General features: G+C 41.5%; 1 protein-coding gene across 2 annotated transcripts in view; it reads right to left on the bottom strand.

Moving 5' to 3' along the window:
* The window catches only part of RPA1 (replication protein A1), a 77,634-nt gene that overhangs the window by 4,150 nt on the left and 47,173 nt on the right, over positions 1-26,311 (bottom strand). The window contains exons 6-15 of one of the 2 annotated variants that reach the window (XM_004746853.3): positions 19,364-19,456; positions 16,191-16,323; positions 14,929-15,031; positions 12,531-12,599; positions 12,200-12,392; positions 11,902-12,041; positions 11,367-11,515; positions 7,992-8,124; positions 5,055-5,231; positions 1,649-1,756 (exon numbers count right to left, since the gene is read on the bottom strand). In XM_004746853.3, the coding sequence (XP_004746910.1) occupies positions 1,649-1,756; positions 5,055-5,231; positions 7,992-8,124; positions 11,367-11,515; positions 11,902-12,041; positions 12,200-12,392; positions 12,531-12,599; positions 14,929-15,031; positions 16,191-16,323; positions 19,364-19,456 (1,298 nt within the window). The remainder of the gene's footprint in view (positions 1-1,648; positions 1,757-5,054; positions 5,232-7,991; positions 8,125-11,366; positions 11,516-11,901; positions 12,042-12,199; positions 12,393-12,530; positions 12,600-14,928; positions 15,032-16,190; positions 16,324-19,363; positions 19,457-26,311) is intronic. The other variant, XM_045070022.1, reaches the window with a different exon arrangement.

The following is a 26,311-nucleotide window of genomic DNA, read 5'->3' as shown; positions in this document are numbered from 1 at the left end:
TCTTTCAGGCTTTCAGATATGTAAATAAAATGATGTGTTAACCTTAAGAAAATTATACCAGTTGCCATTATTCTTCAAGATTAGAGAAAGCATGGAGCATGTCCTCCAAGAATATCATGGTTCCTGAGGGACGTTTCTATATGTCCTCACTCACCAGAAGTAAAAACAGTCAAAGGTAATAAGCTCATAAAAAACCCTGAAAAACTGCCTCGAGCCTTAAAATCTGATATGAAAATAAAGAACCAGGCAAAACACAGGAAAGATACCATCATACTTTAAAGTCAGTTCTGGTTATTTCTATGAAAGGGCTTGCTGCATTATTTTCAGAGATCTCATAATTTTTAAAAGACGCGTGTCAGGGAAGGGTGGGGACCGAATGGACGAAATGAAGACAGGAAAGAATAAGAAAAACACACCAAATGACAAGTATTTTTTTTCCTAGTGGAGTGTGTGTGTGTTTTTCCTTAATGTTTTATTTATAAGTTTTGTAACCAATTTGGAGGAAAAGGGGCGGGGGGAAGTACAGTTAGATGCTAATTTGTGTGGCCCAGAAGAGCTTTCATTGATCATCTTTACACATTTTTTAAAATGATTTATTTGAGAGAAAGAAGATGAAGGGAGAGGGAGAAGCAGATCTCTGCTGAGCAGGGAGCCCAATGCGGGACTCGAACTCAGAACCCCTGGGATCATGACCTGAGCCAAAGGCAGATGCTTAACTGAATGGGCCACCCAGGTGCCCCCATCTTTACACATTTCCTCTAGTATCTTTCCTACATTTTAGCATAATTGGTAATCTATTCCCTACATTAAATAAACCTAATATATAAAAATATAAATTTATAGAAATGAAATGGATAATCATCTTCTTCTTTTTTTTTTTTTAAAGATTTTATTTATTTATTTGACAGAGAGAAATTACAAGTACACTGAGAGGCAGGCAGAGAGAGAGAGAAGGAAGCAGGCTCCCCGCTGAGCAGAGAGCCCGATGCGGGACTCGATCCCAGGACCCTGAGATCATGACCTGAGCCGAAGGCAGCGGCTTAACCCACTGAGCCACCCAGGCGCCCCAGAAATGGATAATCATCTTAGGAAAGAAAGTTACTTCGTAAGAACTGCCTCTGAAGACCTGGAATAGCAAGTACCTTATATGTGAGTTTAACCCAGGATTTGACTCAGCTTTTCAGGAAGGTGTTTATTATGTTAAAGGGCACATGTGCACTTCAGATTACTTCAGAAGAATCCTTCCAGCTCTCAAGTGACTGTAGGCACATCAACTGTAGTGTGCTAACGGTAACAGAGAAATAAGTGGCTTATACTTGTAAAGTGTTATTTTTAAAGCACTTTTTTTTTTTTTAAAGTAGTCTCCACACCCAATGTGGAGCTTAAACTCACAACCCTGAGATCAAGTGTTGCATACTCTCCCGAAAGAGCCAGCCAGGTGCCCATACAGCATTTTTTTTATACATTACTTGATTACTCATCGTTAGCATACCCAAGGTAGACAAAATTCGACAGAATCAGATGAGCTCTTAAACAATCATCAGAACGAGAAACTATATACAACACTCAAAAGAAATTAAAAAAAAAATTAAAGAGCAAAAAAAGGGTGTTATTGGCAACTGTTACAGTAATAAAAGATGAGGCCAACCTTCTCTTTTAACTCCCCAAGATGAGCAGTGCTTTGTCCAATGATGGCCTCTGCAGACTCCTGGAAACAAGTGACCCACTGATTCTCTTGAAAATCAGCAATATTTACCTAAAAGATACATTATATATTAATTTCACCAAGAAAATAAAAGGAAGACATACTCAGGAGACTGGAAGATTAACTTTTTCCATCCATTAAAATAATTCCCAGGGGAAAAACCAATACCACTATATATGCTATATATATTCTTTCAAAAGAATGTGGAAAATATTGCAGAAAGAAGTTTAAAAGGTAAATCTGGATCACAGCAGGAACGTAATATGCTGTGGATATGTGATTTCAGATCTCAGTGGAAATAACAATCCAACTAAACTCTCTCTCTCAGACAGACAATCCAGGTACACCATACTAGGTTCTCCTCCAGCTGCAATGCCCTTTGGACTAAAGTTTTCTTTTTTTCTTTTTTTTAAGATTTATTTATTTGACAGAGAGAGATCACAAGTAGACAGAGAGGCAGGCAGAGAGAGACAGGAAAAGCAGGCTCCCTGATGAGCAGAAAGCCGGAGTGGGGTTCAATCCCAGGACCTTGAGATCATGACCTGTGCCAGAGGCAGAGGCTTAACCCATGGAGCCACCCAGGCACCCTGGACTAAAGATTTTGAATGAGCCTCCAAAGACTGATAGCAGGTTCTCTGCATTTTAACTGTACATCCTTCGGTCACTAGTTCCATAAGACTAGTTCTAGTCACTGATGAACATCCCAGACTATTTATTTATTTATTTATTTTTAAAGATTTTATTTATTTACTTGAGAGAGAGACAGTGAGAGAGAGCATGAATGAGGAGAAGGTCAGAGAGAGAAGCAGACTCCCCATGGAGCTGGGAGTCCGATGCGGGACTCGATCCCGGGACTCCAGGATCATGACCTGAGCTGAAGGCAGTCATCCAACCAACTGAGCCACCCAGGCGTCCCCATCCCAGACTATTTAAAAGCCTGAACTTAAGGGACTTCATCGAGCCGCCAAACTTACCTAGCAACAGAAATGGGCGATCAAGTGTCTTCACTTGACCATGGTAAAATTAAACAGGGGAGAGTCAGGGAAGAAAGTGGATCACACAGAATCCAGTTGCTAAAGCAAAAGTCTCAGTACAAATAAGAAAGCACAGGGGTTTGTTTTGAAGGTACCATTTGATGATTCTACATATTTGCTTGGCATACACATGGAGGTTTAATATCAAAAGTAATGATGAAAAAATAGGGGAGAAGAAAAGTTAAAAACACTCAGATATATGAGAGGATATATCACACACTAGGATTCACACCCACAGTTTGTTTACATCGTGCTATTCCTAGAGGCAAAGAGCACTGCTCAACAGGGCTGAGGAGGGTGACAATGAAGACACCATCTCGTGAGACCAGTGTGCTGAGATTCCTATTTACGAGTGTCAAGAAAGTCTGATAAACCATCTAAAACCACTTTCTCCATCCTAGTTCAATAAAGTTAACTTTATTTTCTGTAAAAACAGGAAGCTTAAACATAGAACTTTCCTGCTGAACTAACATTTTAAGGGGCAATTAGAATATACAAAGGGTAAGTAAAATCCTTTATTTTTTCATCTAAAAAGTTTTTTTAAATTTCCTATTACAAGAAAAAAAAAAAAGAAAAATGCAGAAGAAACTAGAAATCAACCAAAAACAACCTCAATCAACACTCTGGTATTTAACCTCTCAGTCTGTTTTCTGTGCGTACATATTTCAAGACTATATCAAACATACCATTTAAAATTTGCCATTTCATTTAATAAATCTGAACATATATTTGCCATTTTCAAATTTTTTTAAAAAAATATTTTATTTATTTGACAGAGAGAGAGATCACAAGCAGGCAGAGGCAGGCAGAGAGGGAGGAAGAAGCAGGCTCCCTGCTGAACAGAGTGGGTGGGTGGGGGGTGGGTGGGGGGCTCCATCCCAGGACCTGAGCCAAAGGCAGAAGCTTAACCCATTGAGCCACCCAGGTGCCCCCATTTTCAAATATTTTAACTTGGGTTGGGTTGGCTCAGGTCATGATCTCAAGGTCCTGGGATCGAGCCCCACATGGGGCTCCCTGCTCAGAAGGAAGCCTGTTTCTCCATCTCCCACTCTCCCCGCTGTGTTCCCTCTCTCGCTGTTCTCTGTCAAATAAATAAATAAAATATTAAAAAAAAAAAAAGAAAAAAGAAATCATCAGAAATGTAACAGCTATGTAAAGTTATTTGTTGCTGTTACTTTGAAAACTTCGATGCAACTTAAACTTTCTTCATTTTATACTGGTTAATTCCTTTATTATATATCTGTAGTGTGGAATACCATGAAGACATCAGAATTTGCCAGTTATTTGACTGAGCCACCCAAGCACCCCAAATATAAACATTTTAAAGGCTCCTGATATATTACTGCCAGATCACCCTCTAGAAAAATGCAATAATACCTATTTTCTTACACCTTTATTATCACTTACGATTTTTTTTTTAAAGATTTTATTTATTTATTTGACAGAGAACAGCGAGAGAGGGAACACAGCGGGGAGAGTGGGAGAGGGAGAAACAGGCTTCCCTCTGAGCAGGGAGCCCCATGTGGGGCTCGATCCCAGGACCTTGAGATCATGACCTGAGCCAACCCAACCCGAGTTAAAATATTTGAAAATGGGGGCACCTGGGTGGCTCAATGGGTTAAGCCTCTGCCTTCGGCTCAGTCATGATCTCAGGGTCCTAGGTTCGAGCCCCGCATTGGGCCTTCTGCTCAGTGGGGAGCCTGCTTCCCCCCATCTCTCTGCTTGTCTCTCCAGCTACTGGTGATCTCTCTGTCAAGTAAATAAATAAAATCTTTATAAATAAATAAATAAATACCCCTTCACTTTAAAGGTTTTTAAAACAAACAATTCTTAAAATGCAAAAATGCCACACTCCCACATCAGTATGCAGTCACATTCCTGAGAAGTCAGCTCTACGAAGGCTAGGATGAACAGATTATCTACAAGAAAAATAACTAAATATAGGCATTGGCTGTATAAGTATAATTACTGCTCTCCAGAAATGCCATTTCAAATTAATTTATCTCCATAACAGTTAGCAGGAGAGTGTCACCAATGCTACAGCTATACTACACACACAGCAACCCAAATCAGCTGGGTATCTAAATGCAACTTTCTGGTAGGAAAAAAAGCTTTTAGTAGAACAGGCTGCTATTCAGTGGAACGGAAGGCCCCTTACTTGCCGGACTTACAGAACAATAAGAAGCTCTTTAACACTTACTCATCTGCAGGCTTCCTACCCCAAATGATCTTATTTTTGCTGTCGTCTCTCCAGGGCCTGCCACTTGGTAGGGACTCCAGAAACAGCACAGTCCCCATCTACCCATTCTACTTACCGACAGGATCATGCGGTACTTGAAGCTGGGAAATTCACTGTCGCACTTCTCACAGCGGTATAGTCCATTCTGTTGATCAATCACTTTCTTATTGCAGTCCTGAGTTGGGCAGGCCTGATATATACAGTTTTCTTTGCGAAGATACACTATCGTCGCCACAGAGCTGAAATAGTCGGCCTTTGGAGAAAAGAGTGACATGAGACCTAGAACACAAGGCCTACATTCGAGAGAGGACTTGGAGGCAGCCCAAAGCTTGCCCTGACATGTAAGTGCTAAGCGTTTCCACGTTCGAATCCCTAAGATCACAATGGCCTTAGAGGGAATAATTTATGCTATAGTTTTTGAAATCACTTGTGCTGACTGCAAAACCTATGAAGATAACAAACGACATTCTAAAGCGTATTATCCCTTAACAATAAATGCAAATTCGAAATTAGACCAAATTAGTTAATTAAAAACAGAAAAAGACAATATGAAAGACAAAGACTTCAAGAGATGAAGATCTGTTCCTCCCATTCCTGACTCTCCAAAGGTAACAGATGGAGGAAATACAGGGGGAATGAGGCGAACCTGGGGAGCGATGGCTAGCCTTCCTCCCACGGGAAAAACTGCAGCAGTGATTTCTGGGATCTGCATTCCCCTTCATCTTTGTCTAGGCCCTGGTGACAAACTTGGTAGCCAGGTATTCCTTGGCCAGCCAGGAAATACTTTGTGCTTTGCGAGCCATGCAGTCACCGTCTCTGTCTCAGCTCCCCACTTTGCAGCTGCAGTGCCCAGGCAGCCCCACACGATGGGCAAACGCAGGCACGTAGCCATGTGCCAACCCTGCTCTAAGCCGTCAACCCGGGGAGATCTCTGAGAAGTCAGCATAGCAAGGACTAAGTCATGTGCTCTGGCTTTATGTTGTCCCTATTTGTTTTGCCTTTTAACTCCCATGGAGAGGATACAGAGTAAATAATTCTGGGGGATGAACAGCTCCCTCTGGGGCTTCCCAATGTCTCAGACCAAAAAGGCCAAACAATAATGTGAATGTTTCAGGGTGGGGCTTCACTCTAGAAGGCTCTAAGAAAGGAAGTCTCTGGGTGCCTGGCTGGCTCAACCAGGAGAGTGTGAGACTCTTGATCTCGGGATCGTGTGTCTGTGCCCCACAGTGGGTGTAGAGATTACTCCCTAGGAGAAAGTCTCCTAGGAGAATGTCTATTGAGTTTTTCTGTATTTTCAGGTAAGATCCAGATTCAATGCATGACTTTAAAGTTTGGGGACCAAACAGGTGCTCTCCAGGCCTGCTTTCTTTTCTTTTTTAAAAACATTATTTATTTATTTTTAAGTAATCTCTATACCCAACGGGGGTCTGAACTCACAACCCTGAGATCCAAGTGTCATACACTCTTCCAACTGAGCCAGCCAGGTGCCCCCAAGCCTGATTTCTTTCTTTCTTTTTTTTAAAAAAAGATTATTTATTTATTTATTTTACAGAGACAGAGAGAGAGAGATACAACAAGTAGTCAGAGAGCAGGCAGAGAGAGGGGGAAGGAGGCTCCCTGCTGAGCAGAGAGCCAGATACGATACGGGGCTCGATCCCAGGATCTCAGGATCATGACCTGAGCTGAAGGCTGAGGCTTTAACCCACTGAGCTACCCAGGCGCCCTTCTTTCTTACTTTTTAAAAAAATATTTTATTTATTTATTTGAGAGAGAGAGAGTGAGAGAGAGCATGAGCGAGGAGAAGGTCAGAGGGAGAAGCAGACTCCCCAAGGAGCTGGGAGCCTGATGTGGGACTCGATCCCAGCATTCTGGCATCATGACCTGAGCCGAAGGCAGTCACCCAACCAACTGAGCCACCCAGCCACCATCCCCTCCCCAGGCCTTTCTTATTACACACTGTAGATCTAAGAGGGTGTTAAGAGAACCTGAAGAGTTCCTTCAGGTTCCTCTGACAGGGCAACACAGATCTGTCTAATTTTTAATTCTCAAGATGCTGTATGACAGCATCATAACGGGTTGTTGATGAAAATGACGGATAAGGGAGTGCGGCAAAATGAGACAGTAATGAATAAAAACTGTATTACGTAATATGAAAATAATAGAAGTAGGAATTGTGTTTTAGAGGGCATAAAGGAAAAATAAGTGACTTAAATATTGAACTGCTGGCAGAATACAGGTTTAGATCAAGATGGGAAGAGCATAATTACATACAAACAGCAAAAGGAAGCTACAACTAATGTCAAATATGAGAGGCACTTCGTATGAGAGAATAGTGGCAAATGCTCAGCCCATGAGAGGTTAGTGTTGTGCAGCCAGCGAAGGCCCATGGGAATGGCCTGATGTCTGACATGGAGCCTTGCTAATGCTCAGAGTTGGTTTTTTTTTTTTTTTTTAAAGATTTTATTTATTTATTTGACAGACATCAAATGTAGGCAGAGAGGCAGGCAGAGAGAGAGAGAGGAGGAAGCGGGCTCCCCGCTGAGCAGAGAGCCCGATGTGGGGCTCCATCCCAGGATCATGACCTGAGCCAAAGGCAGAGAATTTAACCCACTGAGCCACCCAGGCGCCCCCTCAGGGTTGGTTTTAACCTTCAAACACATCTTCTTGGTATGTGGGCATTTCAATTTGCAGGAACAATCAGGAAAAATAAACATGGATCTGAAGTCATTACCACTTCAATAAGATCCCTCTAAGAATTAAACAACTCTCCAAGTTCTTAACTTTTTTTTTTTTTTTTTTTGCCTCAAGACACGTGAGAGCTACAACATGTAGGCATGGCTTCCTCACTTTGGCACTGGTTCTCAGCCATCACGCCATGCTCTGGTCAGAGCTCTGCTTAAGAACCATAGCTCTGGAAGAACATCTGATAGCCAGTACCAGGAATCAAGTTTGAAAACTCATCTTTTTGCACCATTTATGTGCTTTTGTGAAGAAAGTCAGGAATGTGGGATACCTTGTCACCATGGCCCAGGTTCTCTGATTTAGCCTCATACAAAGTTTTCCAGTTGGTATTGATTCCTCCTGTTCCTCCACTCTTTACATCAGAGATAGAAATACCATCTAAGGCTTGTCCTTCTGAGTCGAACCTGAAAAATAAACAAAGAAATGACAGGCACTCTATATTTTTTGAACATGCCACTTGTTTCTGAATGCCAGATACAGGCTATCCATACTCCCAACCCCCTACTTGTCCAACTTTCATGGGTCCTGGTCACATGGGTTGAAATTAGTATCTTCCTGCTTGTATCTTAAGTGAACTGCAGGAAGGGAATGACCTTTTTTTATCTCAATTGCTTTGATGCCCCCCAGTGGTCAAGAAAGACAGTACCAAAATACAACAACCTTTTCTTTTTTTTTTTTTTTTTTTTAAAGATTTTATTTATTTATTTGACAGAGAGAGATTACAAGTAGGCAGAGAGGCAGGCAGAGAGAGGAGGAAGCAGGCTCCCTGCTGAGCAGAGAGCCCGATGTGGGACTCGATCCCAGGACCCCGAGATCATGACCTGAGCCGAAGGCAGCGGCTTAACCCACTGAGCCACCCAGGCGCCCACAACAACCTTTTCTTAAATTAGCATCCGGTACATAGTTCTTTAGGCTACTGATGCTCATTCTCAGTCAATAGCTGCATTTTTATCATTACTGACATATATCAGCATAGAAAGTGACAGTCCCATATTATAACATGATGGCATGTTCCCACGGTAAAAGATCTTATAAGCCTGGGGCATGTGGGTGGCTCAGTTGGTTAAGTGTCTGACTTCTAAGCACCTGACTTCAGTCATAACCTCAGGGTCCTGGGACTGAGCTCTGCCTTGGAATCCACACTCAGTGGGGAGTCTGCTTATCCCTCTCTCTCTGCCCCTTTCCCCAGCTTGTGCTCTGTCTCAAATAAATTAAATCTTTTTTTTTTTTTTTTAAAGATTTTATGTATTTATTTGACAGAAAGAGAGAGAGAGAGAGAGAGAGAGAGAGATCACAGGCAGGCAGAGAGAGAGGGGGAAGCAGGCTCCCTGCCGAGCAGAGAGCCCGATGAGGGGCTCAATTCCAGGACTCTGAGATCATGACCTGAGCCGAAGGCAGAGGCTTAACCCACTGAGCTACCCAGGCACCCCTCAAATAAATAAAATCTTTTTTTTTTTTTTTTAAGATTTTATTTATTTATTTGACAGAGAGAAATCACAAGTAGGCAGAGAGGCAGGCAGGCAGAGAGAGAGAGAGGGAAGCAGGCTCTCTGCTGAGCAGAGAGCCCGATGTGGGACTCGATCCCAGGACTCTGAGATCATGACCCGAGCCGAAGGCAGCAGCTTAACCCACTGAGCCACCCAGGCGCCCAAATAAATAAAATCTTAAAAAAAAAAAAAAAAAATCTTAAAAGCCTGATATAGAGTTTAAAGGCCTCTATAACCCAAAGTAATTTAACAGAAGACATCTATTTTCTTGTAGATTTATCTTCTTAGTGAGATTTACCTATGCCAATATCAAGATTGACATTAATTTATGCCACGTTATTAATAAAAATGATTCTACTTCTTGATCACGTAACAGGTGATATGAAGGAAAGTGGCTCAGAAATATACTTGTGACAGGGAAGAGTCAGTCTGAGATTAAAAACATGCCAATGTCATCTAAAAGGAGGCTGACTAAAAGCTAACCACATACAGAACAGGCTTTTTACAAAGAGACCATCTAACAGAGTGGTTGCTGCCCTAAGCCGCAGACAATTGCCTTCACATTCTGTCAGGTAAGCAGCTAAATCCGTCACAGAAGCACAGCAAGGTCCATAAATCTGTTTCACCACTACTAGCTACACCAGTTTAGTTTCAGCAACTCCAAGGAGGCATTTGCCACTGAAGATAGCTCATCAGGAATCAACAGAGCAAGGACAGAGGCAGCCCTTCTTACAATAAAAAAAATCCCACATTTTTATAACCAAGATCTAACATCTCCAATCCTTGCCTAGGTGGGGTGTGTGCACTGAACTTCTCTTTGATCAGTGCCAGTTATTTTATTCTGGAGACAGGTGTGTCTTTTGATGTTGACCAGGATTACTGTTATTGACAAGTAAAATACGAAGACCTTAATATGGGCATGCAATTAACCTGGGTTCGAGCTCTAGGGCCCGAAAGAAAATCAAGCAATGAGGACAAACCAAAGCTGTGGTTATTTCTGGTCAGACCTCAAACAGGCCCTGCCTTCTACCATCCTGCCAGCTACTGGGATAGTTACCTACGGATACGTGTGGATACTCAGGAGGCTGGCTTGAGTGACACGAACGCTCCAGTAGCTGTTTCACGAAATTATTCAAATTTTAGTGCTGCTAGTGGTCCACCCAGAATAAAAGTGAGAAGTCTGTCACAGGAGCTAATTCTTTAAGTACTAAAACCCTAGGACAGAGGTGGAAACGGACACACACCCCTCCGGGACTACAGCTACACAAATTATTAAAGCTCAAGCTAGCTGCAGTGTTTTCCCTGACCACATCAATTCTTGCATGCTGTGTTTCAGTTTGAAGTGCTCCTTAAAGGCAGGGTTTTAACACCCTACAAAGCTAGATATAGTGAGGAGATTTTATTTTTTTTTTTTTTTTTTTTTTTTAAAGATTTTATTTATTTATTTGACAGAGAGAGATCACAAGTAGGCAGAGAGGCAGGCAGAGAGAGAGAGGAGGAAGCAGGCTCACCGCTGAGCAGAGAGCCCGATGTGGGACTCGATCCCAGGACCCTGAGATCATGACCTGAGCCGAAGGCAGTGGCTTAACCCACTGAGCCACCCAGGCGCCCCTAGTGAGGAGATTTTAATAGGCTCTCCTCATCCCCTGAGTGCTTGGGGAATAACAATGTAATGCCAACAAAAGCTCATTGTTCCCCCGCACTTTATCAGAGCCCAGTGAACACACACCAGGAGATGTGATCAGAACCAACTGGACAGAACAAGGAAGCACATTCCTCCCCCAGCCCACAGAAGCCTGCAGCTTTAAACCTAGGAAACAAAGTGGCCTCCCGCCCATGGTCCTTCAGCATACAGCCGTGAGAGCCTGGCCTCCCCTTACTTCGGCAGGATTGAGGTCAGCAGCAGCACTTCCCTTCAGCTGGCCTCCTCCAGAATCTCTGGGTTTGTCATGGGATTACAGTTTTGTCAGTTTAAGGGCTTTAAGGCCATCCTCTCAGAAGGCATAATGCTTCCAAGAAATATAGGAACTGCTCCATTCAGTAACAAAGCCCTCTGCTCTATAGATGGCTCACATACTGATCATAAGGGCCCAAAGAGCCAGCTCTTTTGACTCAGAGGCCGGGCTCAAATAACCCCTTTGTAGCCCCATAAAACCTACCATCCACGAAGCTTATAGGCCTCCGGGATGTCAGGATTCACAATGACCGTGCTTGAAGACAGTACAGAGAGGCTCCGTCCACCAAAATCAGAAACTCTAGCTCCTTTGATAGCCATCACGGGTTGTCTAGAACCATCGAATCTATCAGCCTGAGTAATGACAAAAACACCAAACAAATACAGTGAAAAGGTGTCACTAGCAGGAAGAACACACGGAACATTTTTACAGAAAATAAGGAAAACAGTCAAAATCAGAGTAAATGCCGTGAGTGGTACATGGAATCTATCCAAGATCACCTCGCACACAAGAATCTGTTCAAAGATACAGCAAAACTAATCTAGAGTCAGAGGAAACATCATTTCACTGTGTAAAACTGAGATCACAGCCATAAAGGGTTTCAGATACTGCCTGGCCAGTTCGATCCTTCTTTAGGAAGGCCTACACGGTAAAAACCCCAAAGCTTTAAGGCAAGACAGCTGCCTGTCTTGGTCTCTGCCTTCTGCATCTGCTCTGACTGCTCAAGGCTAATACTTACATCCTCTCCCCACAGAGTAGCAGTCACCACTTTCCCTGACATGTCCATCAAATAGATATTTCTCTTGGAAACTTCTCTGTTGTTAGACTTCACTGTGATTTTGGTGGCATCTTCGTAGCTCTTGCAGATCCCAATTATGTCTAAAATATAGGCACAATATGTCAGCAAAATAGGGTCAAGGCCCCCATTACAGCCTGATCAAAGGCTGAATGGCAAGCCCTTAAGTCTTACACTTCCTTTATAGGCTGCAAACAAAACTAGTCATCACAACTCTCTCTGCTCTCATACACAGACTTACCTATAAGTGAGTCTTTAGGCTTGTTCTCCAGGTCTCCAATCCCTGTGAAATCAAACTGAACTGTAGGTAAATGATGACCATCTTCACAGGGCGTGACGGAAGTCTCATTGTTGAAGGTCATCTCGTAGTCATTTTTAACCGCTGTGAACTGTTTGTTAGCAATCTTCAGGATGCCTTTAGAAATATAATAGACCTGTACAAGAGGCAAGCCATGGAACATGGGTAGATTAAACAACTTCTTACCACCACATAGTTCGCCAGTGGACAAGAGTCCCCCCACTCCTCACGGTACCACCCAACAGTTTCAGTTCTCAGGGTAACACCGCCCTACCTTGTTCATGTCGATAAGGGGAAAGAACTTGTCCACTTGCTCATTGAAAGCAGTAGCTCTGATTTCACCCTACAGAAGCATGCAAAAGCAGGTCAGAACTGTGTTTACTAAGTTTTATCCCTGAAAAAGAGGACACCTTGTGTCAAAATGACATTTTTAAGGCAGTCGACCCAGGCACAAATGGGATGTGTGAGAGAGCTACAGACACTCTAGAAGCACACACATTTTTTTAAAAAAGAGATTTTATTTATTTACTTGACAGAGAGAGACAAAGCGAGAGGCAACACAAGCAGGGGGAATGGGAGAGGGAGAAGCAGGCTCCCCACTGAACAGGGAGCCCCATATGGGACTCGATCCAAGGACCCTGGGATCATGACCTGAGCTGAAGGCAGATGCTTAACGACTGAGCCACCCAGGCACCCCCCCAGAAACACACATTTTATAGTCACATATTCAAGTTATTCACCAGAGTGAACAACCTGGGTTTAACCTACTGTGGAGCTTTATTTACTTTTTTTTAAAAAGATTTTATTTACTTATTTGACAAACAGAGATCACAAGTAGGCAAAGAGGCAGGCAGAGAGAGAGGAGGAAGCAGGCTCCCTGCTGAGCAGAGAGCCTGATGTGGGGCTCGATCCCAAGACTCTGGGATCATGACCTGAGCCAAAGGCAGAGGCTTTAGCCCACTGAGCCATCTAGGCGCCTCTACTGTGGAGTTTTATTAACCTCAAGTTAAACATTTTAAAAAAGGCAAAACAAACAAACAAAAAACCACAAGAAACCTAGTGATTTTAATATTCTGACAACAAAAATAAAAATAAATTCTGAACACTGTGTGACACGAATGAATCCCACAAGGAAGTGTGATGAGCCAAATGATTCACCAGCTGCCCTCACGTTCCTACCAAGCAAGGGATTACAACATATTTGGGAATCATTGCCAAAATGTTACAATACATCATGTTTTCAAGTTGCCTAAGATTTGATTTTCACTTTTACTTTTCCATCAGTCAAAATACCATAGATGGGGGTACCTGGCTGGCTCAGTCACAGGAGCACGAGACTCTTGATCTCAAGGTTGTGAGTTCAAGCCCCATGCTGGGTGTAGAGATTACTTAAAACTAAGACAAACAGGGGCGCCTGGGTGACTCAGTGTTAAGCCTCTGCCTTTAGCTCAGGTCATGATCTCAGGGTCCTGGAATCGAGCCCCACATTGGGCTCTCTGCTCAGTGGGAGCCTGCTTCCCCCTCTCTCTCTGCCTGCCTCTCTGCCTACTTGTGATCTCTGTCAAAACAAAACAAAACAAAAAAACAAACTAAGACAAACTACAGATGGATAAGAAACTTAAAGGGCTGAAATTTAAGCCAACTGACAGATTAGACTGATAATCTGGTAAAAAATTAGGTTCTGATCATTGATTTTGCCACAATCTAGGGGTGCCTGGGTGGCTCAGTCAGTGGAGCATCTAACTTTTTTTTTTTTTAAGATTTATTTATTTATTTATTTGACAGACAGAGATCGCAAGTAGGCAGAGAGGCAGGCAGGGAGAGAGAGAGGAGGAAACAGGCTCCCTGCTGAGCAGAGAGTCCAATGCGGGGCTCGATCCCAGGACCCTGGGATCATGACCTAAGCTGAAGGCAGAGGCTTAACCCACTGAACCACCCAGGTGCCCCAAGCATCTAAATCTTGGTTTTGACTCAGATTATGATCTCAGTGTCATGATCTCAGGGCTGTGAGAGCGAGCCCTGGGTCACACACTGCACTCAGTGGGGAGTCTGCTTGAGATTCTCTCCATCTCCTCTGCCCCTCCCCTACCTCATGCGCTCCTTCTCTCAAAGAAACAAACAAATCTTAAAAACAAAAACAAAAACAAAAGAGTCGAGTCGCATGTTCTACCTATTGGGCTAGCCAGGTGCCCAGTATAACTGTTGATCTCAGGGTCGTGAGTCCAAGCCCCATGCTGGGTGCAGAGCCTACTTAAAAAGAATAAATAAATTAAAATAAAAAATTTAAAAATAAAAATAAAAAAAATAATAGGATTTTATTTAAGACCTTTAATCCTTTGGGGCACCTGGCAAGATCAGTTGGTTAAATGTCTGACTCTTGATTTAGGCTCAGGTCATGATCTCAGGGATGAGAGACTGAGTCCTGTGTCTGGCTCTAAGCTGGGCATGGAGCCTGCTTAAGATTCTCTCTCCTCCCCACTGCACACAACGGGGGAAAAAAAAAAGATCTTTAACCCTTTGCCCCCAGAGAGCACCAGAAGACTATAAAAGAGGACAAACAATAGTAACAATCCTGCTTATTTTTGGTCTACTACTGTTTTTCATCACATAGCCTTGCACAGAGATGAGCCCCATTTCTCAAATTACTATTTCCCCACTTGGCAAATACTCACACTTTCATCAACTAGTTCTATGGAGAAAAGCTTCCCTTCCCCTCGGGAATTGCTCCAGGTACGGATCTGACTTTTGTTGGTAACTCGAGCACAGATAGTCCACCTAAAAACCAAATAGATTATATCAGTGCTCCGAGTTTTACCTGGGAAAGATCTAAAAGGTTCCCTATCGTCTTCCTATAGCCTCTCTCATCTTATGCATATTCCATTTTTCAACGTAAGCTGTATTTTAACCCAGCTAATTAAAACCCCAAGATGACACACAGGTTTGACAGTTTGTAGAATAAGCAAGTAGTAAAACATACAAGATGATTTAACACTAACTCATTCCCCTGTCAAATTAGTAAATTTATAAACTCTCTCCCTTTTCCAAAAAGCATCACCAAGGCAACGGTATCCCCTTAATAAAAGGTTCTAAGCTAGAAGATGCAGTAATACCAGCAATTATATTCTGCCACTATTTTCAATTATGGGAACTGATAAAACTGGTGTCAAGCTTCTGTCTCCATTCTAACACAGCCTGAATATAAATACGAACTTATAGAACATGGTGTTGGTAAGCCACCAAAAGAAAACAACATGCTAAAGCAGTATGACCTCAGAGAGAGGTCACCAAAAAAAAGGAGGTACAAGATCCAATACATAGTCCAGGGGCTCATACTGAACGCAAGTGTTGGGACACATTGGTTACCTTAGCCATTTTCCCTGCACTGCAAAAAATTTGAAGGTTAGATAAAAACATATCTGAAAGAATTCTGAAAAGAGAACTCACAAATTTTCAATGGCTAAAATTAACTTTTAATGGAAAATATCTGTTCAGGGTATATTAATGTGGCTACACAAACAGTACAGATTCTCTTAGTCAACTAAATCATAGTAACAATTTTTAAGACTAAAAGTCACTTATTTATAGCATGAGGAGATGAAACGCCTTCTGAATTACAACAAATATTTATTTTTACTCATAAGATGATAAAGGGGTCCTTTAAGCATTAAATATTTTTCAATTCAAATTCTTTCAAAACAAATGAAACTCCATAGGCTATAGCAGATTGCTTCTTTTGCCATTCTTTCACAGTAAGAGTTAGAGGTTGCCACAATTTGTACCCTCCTCCCCCCATGGAAGAAAAAAAAGATGAAACTTACTTTATGTGTGGTAACCCTGAAGTGGACACATAAATAACTCAAGAGCCCGCAGCCCGTAATAAGCTCTAACATCATATCGTAGGTACATTCTGAACTTACTCCGTGGACTAACTCACTTGGATTGGTAAGGGGTGAGGCTGGCAATGGGTACCACTTTGACCTGTGTTCCTCCAGAACTATTCCCGAGGCTGGTACCTCCAGCTTTTCCAAATGTCTTTGAGGCCCCATAAGTCTTAGATGCAGTGGAACCTTTAAAAACAAACACAAAGGAGGACCATCATTATTCTATGTAAATCTTATATACATTTTGTATTAACTCTCAATGACTGAGGTGTTGCTGGTGAAATCACACAAAATAAGAGGTAAAGTTTTACCTTTTAAGTAATCGAGAGATATGGAGATAAAAAAGAGACCAGAATAGGAAGCTAGAAAAGTGACTGAGAATTGAAGGCTCGGAACACAGAAGTTTACTACTATGTATTTGCTGACTGAAGTCAAGGTAATAATTGTACTGAGTCCAGACACTGCTCTTTTGGAGACCCATCCTTCTACCAAGCCCCCACGCCCCACAAAGATTCTATTTATTTATTTGACACAGAGAGAGAGAGAGAGAGCGAGAGAGAGCGAGCGCACACACACAAGCAGGGGGAACTGCATCCCAGGACCCCAGGATTATGAACCAAGCGGAAGGCAGACATCCAACCAACTGAGCCACCCAGGTGCCCTGGAGGCTCATCCTTCTTAAACTGTCCTTTGTATCAATGGGCAAGATAATGGGTCAGAGAAAGAAAATCAACCAACCCTCTTGACTGGTAAAACTGAGAGCAGGTCACTAGTTGCCTAAGGAAAAAAACAAAAACAAAAACAAAAGGAAAGGCTAGGAGGTAAGCGACATAGTGAATAAATCATCTGAGGTGAAGGATACCTATCACAAATATTTTACCTCAAAACATCTTCAGAGAACTCTGTGTTCAACTGGTCTAAAGGGCTGGAAAGTCTAGAATGAAATCTGTGGGACTGGGTTTAGTTGGGAGCAAAGGGCAAGAATCAGTTTTTGGTTCAAGACAGCTAGGCAGCTGGGCACCAGGATCCCTTCTGCTTCTTTATCCAAGCCTGAGCAGCTCCCATGTACTTGGAAAGAGCAGGTAACTAAAGCCTATAAACACACGCGTTCCTTTATACGCACAGTTCCTATTAAGTTTCAACCTCTAAATGCAGAAAATGCAATTTAGTCCAATTACTTCCTATCTTCCCTACCAAAGCATTTCTTTAGGATGGAATTTGGCTGGAAATGTAAATCTACCATTATTCAGCATTTCTTTATTGAGTTTCCGCAGCCTGTAAGACACTATTCTAGGTATTTGTAGCACTTAGTAAAAACTATACATAGACTGTCCTGGATCTTAACATTTTCTATTCTAACTGGGGAGTCAAGCGAGAACTATACGCACAACAGTAATAACTGCCTCAAGATTATGCAAGGCAGCCATGAACTTTGAAGAATATATGCATGTGTATACATACCTAATACTCTAAAGATATAATTACATAACACACACACATACATGCTTCCCCTCAACACACAGCCGGTCTTTTCTTTTTTGCCATCCAGCTGATGTGTGTTTGGACAACATTAACTGATTTAAAAAAAAAAAATGTTAACATAACCCAAAGATAGACAATTGGGAAAATAAATCTGTGGGAGAAGGGAGAATAACAACATACTATTTGTAGTTCAGCCTAAGGAAGTGACTATTAGATTATTTACCATCTTAGACACTAAATCTATTCTAAGACCTCCTTCAACAGTACAAATTTAGGAGTTGTGTATAAACAGATCCACTTATGGGGCACCGGGGTGGCTCAGTCAGTTAAACGTCTGCCTTTGGCTCAGGTCACGATCTCAGAGTCCTGGAATGGAGTCCCACATCAGGTTCCCTGCTCAGTGGGGAGCCTGCTTCTCCCTCTGCCTCTGCCTGCTGCTCCCCCTGCTTGTGCGCTGTCACATAAATAAAAAAAAGCTTAAAAAAAAAATAGATCCACTTGTAAAGGGAGAGAGATAGGAGATAGATTGACAGATACTGCAAGGTAGATAAAAATATCAAAGACCAATGGGGAAAAAGTCCCATGTCCTGAAAGTTTCACAGCAACATTAGTTATGTCTTAACCTTAATTTCTTAAAATCTCAGCATTGAAAATTAGCAACTAATGGTTGAGGGGAGTTGAGGAGGTGGTGTATAAGAAGCTGTGACAGAAAAAAGAACTTCTAAGAATAAATCCAACCTCTAAAAATAAATTTAACCCAAATCATCATTTTCTTTCTTTTTTTTTTTTTTTAAAGATTTTATTTATTTTATTTGACAGAGAGAGATCACAAGTAGGCGGAGAGGCAGGCAGAGACAGAGGAGGAAGCAGGCTCCCTGCTGAGCAGAGAGCCCGATGCGGGACTCGATCCCAGGACCCTGAGATCATGACCTGAGCCGAAGGCAGCGGCTTAATCCACTGAGCCACCCAGGCGCCCCCAAATCATCATTTTCAATAGCAGCTCCTAAAGCAAAGGCCAGAAAGTAAACAAAATGATTCCATTATAGCCTCTCAGGACCTACTGCAGAGAGTTAAAGGGAAAAACTATTTCTCATCCAGGAGTCTGGGAAGCAGGACCTATGACCAATATAAATGATACCATCTTCACATTAAGATAAATATCCATGAGAACCCCACGTGGGAAACTTGGAGAGAGACAAGTGGATTCCAAATAGTTAAAAGGTGAGAATTTAAAAAGTATATAAATTCGCAAAGTCAAGAGAGTGTAAAAGGTAAGATGTGAGCAAGTACCAGATAAACTACTATTAACAGAGGACAGTGCATCATCCTGACAAAAAGAAGCATATTAAGTATCGTTAAAAGACTATTTTTAAAAAAATTTATTTATTTGACAGAGAGAGAGAGAGAGAGCGCACAAGTAGGCAGAGAGGCAGGCAGAGAGAGAGGGAAGCAGGCTCCCTGCTGAACAGAGAGCCCGATGCAGGTCTCGATCCCAGGATCCTGAGATCATGACCTGAGCCAAAGGCAGAGGATTTAACCCACTGAGCCACCCAGGTGCCCCTAAAAGACTATTTTTAATCATTTGTTCAATCACACACTTTACAGTAAGAACTGGGCTTCTCCTTTGCAAGAAGCAAAGATCATGAATAGCATTTTGAAAATTCCCTTTAGTCTCAGGTTACATTTCAAAACATTCAGAATCCTGGTGCATATAATTAGCACATGTCCTCATGTGGCTATTTACCCATTGCTGAGCTCCCATTTTGCTGCGGGGGCTTGCTGGCTGGTGGATTGGCCGCTGAGACAGGGGGAGGAACTACCTGCTGCTGCCCGTGTCCTGAGGATCAGAAGAAAGACAATTTCAGTGCAAATAATGCAGGTTAAAAGATTTAAACTTAAGTAGAAGAAATACTCAGAGAACGTGTAAATTTTTTATTCTGTCAAAGACTCTCATGGGTCAGAATTCATGCTGGGGTATTCAACTGCGTGCTGTCAATCTGCTAGGGGTTCACTTCTGTTTTCATTATATAAAAGGTTGGCTCCATTTACCTTTCACCTGCTTATAATTGATGGCTTTCAGTTTTAATGAGGTTCTCTCCTAAAGCCTTGCCCATTTCTCCTGCATGAACCTGAAGTAAAGTCACTGGGCTGAATCTGTGACATTACCACTATTTCCATAGCAACAAATCGATGTCATCAACAGAACTGTGTTCACGGCAGGCTCTATCAGAAGAAAAAGCTGGGTGGTAAGAAAAACCTAAAAGCAGTTCAATTGTCTCTGAAGTGCTCCTGCTTCAAAGGAAAAGGAGACATTCAGAAAGGATTCTACCCTTTCCCTCCCAAACAAAGCAACCTTATTTTGCAACTGACAGTTGGTGGAAAATAAGAATTGTAAGAGCCTTAGGTACCGTGAAGTGCTAGGGAACTGTCACAGCAGGAAGAGATGAGATGGAGTTCAGAAGCAGGTGTGTCAAGGCAACGGGAAGATTAAAAGGAAAGGAGGGGAAAGGAACATGTCTCTCAAGCAGAAAATAAGAAATGCCATACCATGAGACTATTTATTTATTCCTCAACCCTTTCTACAAATGTTTAGGAGTTGAAGAATGTTAAAATTGCAAAATACACCTAATTAAAAAAAGAACAGGTTTATGGGATTTGATTTTTGCCTTTGTGAAGGCACTAAAAGTAGAAGTCAACCTAATCCAGGCGGCTCACCAAGAAAGATTTCCTAGAAAGTCCTACGAACAAAAATGGCGAGCCCTGCTGAAAAGGCTCCCTGCCTGCCACCTTGTCTCTCTGCCTTCTCCAACCACCAGGCTTATTCCTGCTGGTTTTCCCAAAACCCTCACTCAAATGGGCCTATTATACACTGACTTCATTTCCTTCTGCCAATAGTTCTCTTAACTAGTACCACAAAATGAGAGTTAACTATGCCATTAGAGTGAAATAAATTTAGCATAAAATTAAAAAGGTTAAAACAGAATTGCTTATTCTTCAGTTCTTCCTATGGGGAGAAAAATTAAGACCTTAATTTTATTTTCTTTAATCCCCAATTTCACCCAACCCCCCTCCCACCTCCCTTCTGATCATCGGCAATTTGTTCTGGAGTTGAGTCTGTTTCCTGGCTTCTCTCTCTTTTTCCTTTGTTCATTTGTTTTCTTTCTTAAATTTCACGTATGAATGAAATCACAAGGTATTTGTCTTTCTTGGACTCATTTATTTCACTTAGCATAATACTCTCTAGTTTCATCCATGTTGTTGCAAATGGCAAAATTTCAATCTTTTTTTATGCTTGAATAATACTACATTGTATATATGTACCACATCTTCTTTATCCATTCATCTATCAAAGGGCACTTGGACAGCTTCTGTAATTTGGCTACTGTAAATAATGCGGCAATAAACATGAGTTGCATATATTGTTTTGAATTCAAGTTTTTGTATTTGGGGGCAAATACTAGTAATGTTATTACTGGATTCTAAGGTTGTCCTATTTTTAACTTTTTGGAGGAACCTCCATACTGTTTTCCACAGTGGCTATACCAGTTTGCATTCCCACCAAAGGGCAACCTCACCAACACTTGTTGTTTCTTGTGTGGTTGGTTTTTAGCCATTCTGACAGGTGTTAGGTGTGAGGGAGCTCTCACTGTAGTTTTGAACAGCATCTCCCTGATGCTGAGCGATGCTGAGCATCTTTCACTGCATCTGTTGGCCATCTCAAGATCTTCTTTGGAGATATGTCTGTTCATATCTTCTGCCCACTTTTTAACAGGGTTATTTTTGGAATATTGAATTGTATGTAACAGTTCTTTATATATTTTGGAGGCTAAGCCTTTATCAGATCTGTCATTTGCAAATACCTTCTCTCATTCTGTAGGTTGCCTTTTAGTTTTGTTGACTGTTTCCTCTGTTGTGCAGAAGCTTTTTATTTTGATGTAGTCCCAGTAGCTTATTTTTGCTTTTATTTCCCTTGCCTCAGGAGATGTATCTAGAAAGATGCTGCTATGACTGATGTCAGAGAAATTACTGTCTCTGCTGTCTCCTAGGATTTTTATGGTTTCAGGTCTCACATTTAGGTCTTCAATCAATTTTGAGTTTATTTTTGTGTATGCTATAAGAAAGTTGTCCAGTTTCATTCTTTTGCATGGAGCTGCCCAGTTTCCCCAACACCATTTGTTGAAGAGACTGTCTTTTTCCCATTGTATATTCTTTCCTCCTTTGTTAAAGATTAATTGATCATATAATTGTGGGTTTATTCCTGGGTTTTCTGTTTTCTTCCATTGATCTGTGTGTTTATTTTTGTGCCACTACCATACTGCCTTGATTACTATGATCTGTACTACAAACTGAAGTCTGGAGTTACTGGTACTTCCAGTTTTTTCTTTTTCAAGATTGCTCTAGTTATACAGGGTCTTTTGTAAATATTCCATACAAATTTTAGGATTATCTGTTCTAGCTCTCTGGAAAATGCTGTTGATATTTTTAAAAATTAATTAATTAATTTGAGAGAAAGCAAGCAAGGATGCACACAAGTAGGAGGGGCAGAGGGAGGAGAGAGAATCTCAAGCAGATTCCACAGTAAGTATGGAGCCCAACATGGGGCTCAATCCCAGGACCCTGGGATCAAGACCTGAGCTAAAGGCAGACACTTAACTGACTGAGTCACCCAGGCACCCAACATCTTGAAATTTTAAAGTAAACCTTTTCTTAAACCAGTAGGGAAAAACTGAGTTGCTCAGTAAACAGTAATGGAGCTAAGTAACTGGAAAAGAAAAATAAAACTATTCTTTTTTTTTTTTAATTTATTTATTTGACAGAGAGAGATCACAAGTAGGCAGAGAGGCAGGCAGAAAGAGGAGGAAGCAGGCTCCCTGCTGAGCAGAGAGCCCGATTCGAGGCTCGATCCCAGGACCCTGAGATCATGACTTGAGCCGAAAGCAGAGGCTTAACCCACTGAGCCACCCAGGCGCCCCGAAAAATAAAACTATTCTTAACGTGCTTCATGAAATATATTCAAAAGATCCAAAAGATTTCAACATTTAAAGATGAGGCCATAAAAATACACAAACCCCACTCCACCCTACTTCCATGGTCTTCAACGTATCTAAGGTCCCATCCTCATTACCATTCCTGCTTTATCAAGTGTCTCCCTGAAGAGGACATGGTCACAGGACAGTGCTGATCTCTTAACATTTAATTTCTTTAAAAACATAACTAACCTTTATGAGGTACCTAGAGTAATCAAATTACAGTGACAGAAAAAACAGTTGATTACTAGGAACCAGAAGGAGTAGGGAATGGAAAGTTATGGTTTAATGGATGGAGAGAGTTTGAGACAATGACTGAGAAAGTTCTGTACAAGTGCCTGGCTGGCCTTGCCAGTGGAGCACACTACTCTTGATCTCAGGGTTCTGAGTTCAGGTTGCACACTGGGTGTAGAGATTACTTATAAATAAAATCTTCAAACAAAGTTCAGGAGATGGATGGCATTGATAGTTATACAACAACGTGAATGTACTTAATGCCACCAAACTACACACTTAAAAATTATTAAGATGTAAATTCAGTTGAGTATTTTATCACAATTTTCAGTAACATAACTTGACTATTTACCTGTTCTAGGTTGAATATTTTTTGACATTTTAACGTGAGTTAAAATGAATGTATTATAATTTCTTTTTTTTTTTTTTTTGGTGTTGGGGATTTTTAATTAAAAAGCAAACAACAGGGGCACCTGGGTGACTCAGTGGGTTAAAGCCTCTGCCTTCAGCTCAGGTCATGATTCCAGGATCCTGGGATTGAGCCCCGCATTGAGCTCTCTGCTCAGCAGGGAGCCTGCGTCCCTCTCTCTCTTGCCGGCCTTTCTGTCTACTTGTGATCTCTGTCAAATAAATAAATTAAAAAAAAAAAACCTTAAAAAAAAAAAAAAGCAAACAACACTACACAAAATACTGTTCATTACTTTACAACTAAACTAGCATAATGGCTACTGGAGAAATATCTGTAAAGTACAAGGAAGGGCTCAGCTGGTCTTTGTTCAGAAACTCCAGGCTGAACACATATAAAAATCCTAATTACTCATGTTTAAATGTCTGCCAGTCTACACGTAGGTAACTAAAAATAATAAATTAATTTTATATATATATACATACATACATGTATATGTATGTATATATATTCCATTTGCAGTTGCTAAAAATCTGTCAATCTTTTCTCTCCCAACCCCATTTTTACCATATGCCTTATACACACTTCTTTCAAATACCAGCTTGGTATATAAGTTGTTCACCCTCATTCCCAATAAGGATAAGAAAAAATACAGAGAAATTCAAACTACATAGCCAGACAACTTACCTAAATATAAAATATTTCCAAACAGTTGAAATAAGGGGAAAAACACGTGTCTAAAGAACAAAGTATTCTATTTAAACATTTTGGAGGGGCACCTGGGTGCTATGGTCCATTACGTCTCACTTCTTCGTTTTGGGTCAGGTCATTATATGAAGCCCTCCACCAGGCTCAGTCAGCACTGGGTGTGAAGCTGCTTAAGATTCTCTCTCCATGGGGCGCCTTCCTCTGCCTTCTGCTCAGGTCATGATCCCAGGGTCCTGGGATCAAGCCCCACATTGGGCTCTCTGCTCAGCGGGGATCCTGCTTCCCCCTCCTCCTCTGCTTGCCTCTCTGCCTACTTATGATCTCTCTCTCTCTCTGTCAAATAAATAAATAAAATCTTTTTTTAAAAAAAAGATTTATTTATTTGACCGACAGAGATCACAGGTAGGCAGAAAGGCAGGCAGAAAGAGGGGAAGGGAAGCAGGCTTGATGCAGGGCTCGATCCCAGAACCCTGGGATCATGACCTGAGCTGAAGGCAGAGGCTTTAACCCACTGAGCCACCCAGGTGCCCCAAATAAATAAAATCTTAAAAGAAAAAAAAAAAAAAAAAGATTCTCTTTCCGTCACCCCCTGCCTCTTCCTCCAAAATAATAATATCTTTAAAAACCTAGAGTATCAATCGGGCTTTTAGTTTGTGTTTAAAAAGCCATCGTTTAAAGGTAATCATCAGGAGGTGCCTGGGTGGGGAGCCTGCATCTCTCTCTTTCGCCCTACCCCACTCCTCTCCCTGTTCGTGCTCTCTAAAATAAAATAATAAAACCTTTGAAAATTTTGGAATATTTTGATTTGGGACAAGTGCAATTAACTGCTAGCTTTAATGCTAGTTAAAGCAAAATCTCATCTGTAGTGAGGCGAAGAACTGAAGCCCAAATCCCTGTTCCATTACAGCTCTCTGGTGAGGACAAGGGACTTCAGTTGAGAAGTTTATTCCTTAGGAACGAAGTGTTGTTTATTTACCAGGAAAAAAAAAAAATAGAAAAGAAAAGAAAACAAAAAAAAGTTGGGGCAAGAGTGATGAAAAGCTTTACACAAAAGCAGTACAATGGTAACTCCCTTTGGTAAAAAGTGTAAGAAATGTCTTGTACGTCTGTTCACAGGTACTAACTCTGAGCCACACAGAACTGTGGTGCACAAGAAGCTGGAACAGTTCTGCTAGCACAACAAAGTGCATTTCTTTCTTTCTTTTTCTTTTTTTAAAGTAACCTCTAGACCCAACTTGGGGCTCAAACTCAGGACCCCAAGATCAAGAGCTGTATGTTCTATCAACTGAGCCAGCCAGGGATCCTTAAAGTGTATTTCTTTCTTTTTTAGAAGATTTTATTTATTTGAGAGAGAGAGAGAGAGAGACAGAGACAGAGAGAGCAGGAGCGGGAGGGAGAGGGAGAAGCAGGCTCTGCGCTGAGCGGGGAGCCTGATGTGGGGCTCGATCCCAGAATCCTGGGATCACGACCTTAGCCAAAGGCAGCCGCATAACTGATTGAGCACCCAGGTGCCCTAACGCTTATTTCTTTTAATAAAAAATTGACAGTATGTATATTTTTTATACTAAGGTAGATTAGTAAGGAAGCAGGTAGAAAACAATTTCAGGGTAGCTAAAAAGAATGGCTGATTTGAACTTGCTGATAGGTTGAGAAGCAGAGGAGAGTAAAGGGTGGCCAGCAAGGAATTCATCTGAAATCACATCCACAGGTGATCAATCCCAAAGCCAACATGCATGTCCCCAAAAAATCCAACAGGTGATTTATGTGTTGTAATTTCTTAGCAGTACATAATACAGTCTAATACATAGCACAGTCTATTACAATCATTGTATTCTCAGACTCGATGAAGGATATAGCATATTTAATAAGAAATCAATTAGGCCTTATAACAGATATATTAATAACACCTACCAATCTTTGAGTACTTACTATGCACCAGGTACGAGGTTAAGTGGATTATCCCATTTAATCTTTAGGCCTATGACAAAGATGGTGTTATTATGTTCATTTCACAGATGAGAAAACTGGGTTAAAGAGGTCAAGTAACTTGCCCAAAGTCATACACAGCTGGAGGAGGCAGAACCTAGTCTTTTTTATTTTTTAAACTGGGTTTCTTTTTTGTGTGTGTTTAATATTTATTTATTTGACAGACAGAAATCACAAGTAGGCAGAGAGGCAGGCAAAGAGAGAGAGGGGAAAGCAGGCTCCCCGCCGAGCAGAGAGCTCGATCGGGGCTCAATCCCAGGACCCTGAGATCATGACCTGAGCCAAAGGCAGAGCTTAACCCACTGAGCCACCTAGGTGTCCTCCAAACCTA

The sequence above is a fragment of the Mustela putorius genome, unplaced genomic scaffold, assembly GCF_011764305.1.
Source record: "Mustela putorius furo isolate JIRA1106 unplaced genomic scaffold, ASM1176430v1.1 tig00003962_pilon_pilon_pilon, whole genome shotgun sequence".
Lineage (NCBI taxonomy): Eukaryota > Metazoa > Chordata > Mammalia > Carnivora > Mustelidae > Mustela > Mustela putorius.
The sequence above is the reverse complement of the archived record's forward strand: the minus strand, read 5'-3'. Positions and strand labels throughout refer to the sequence as shown.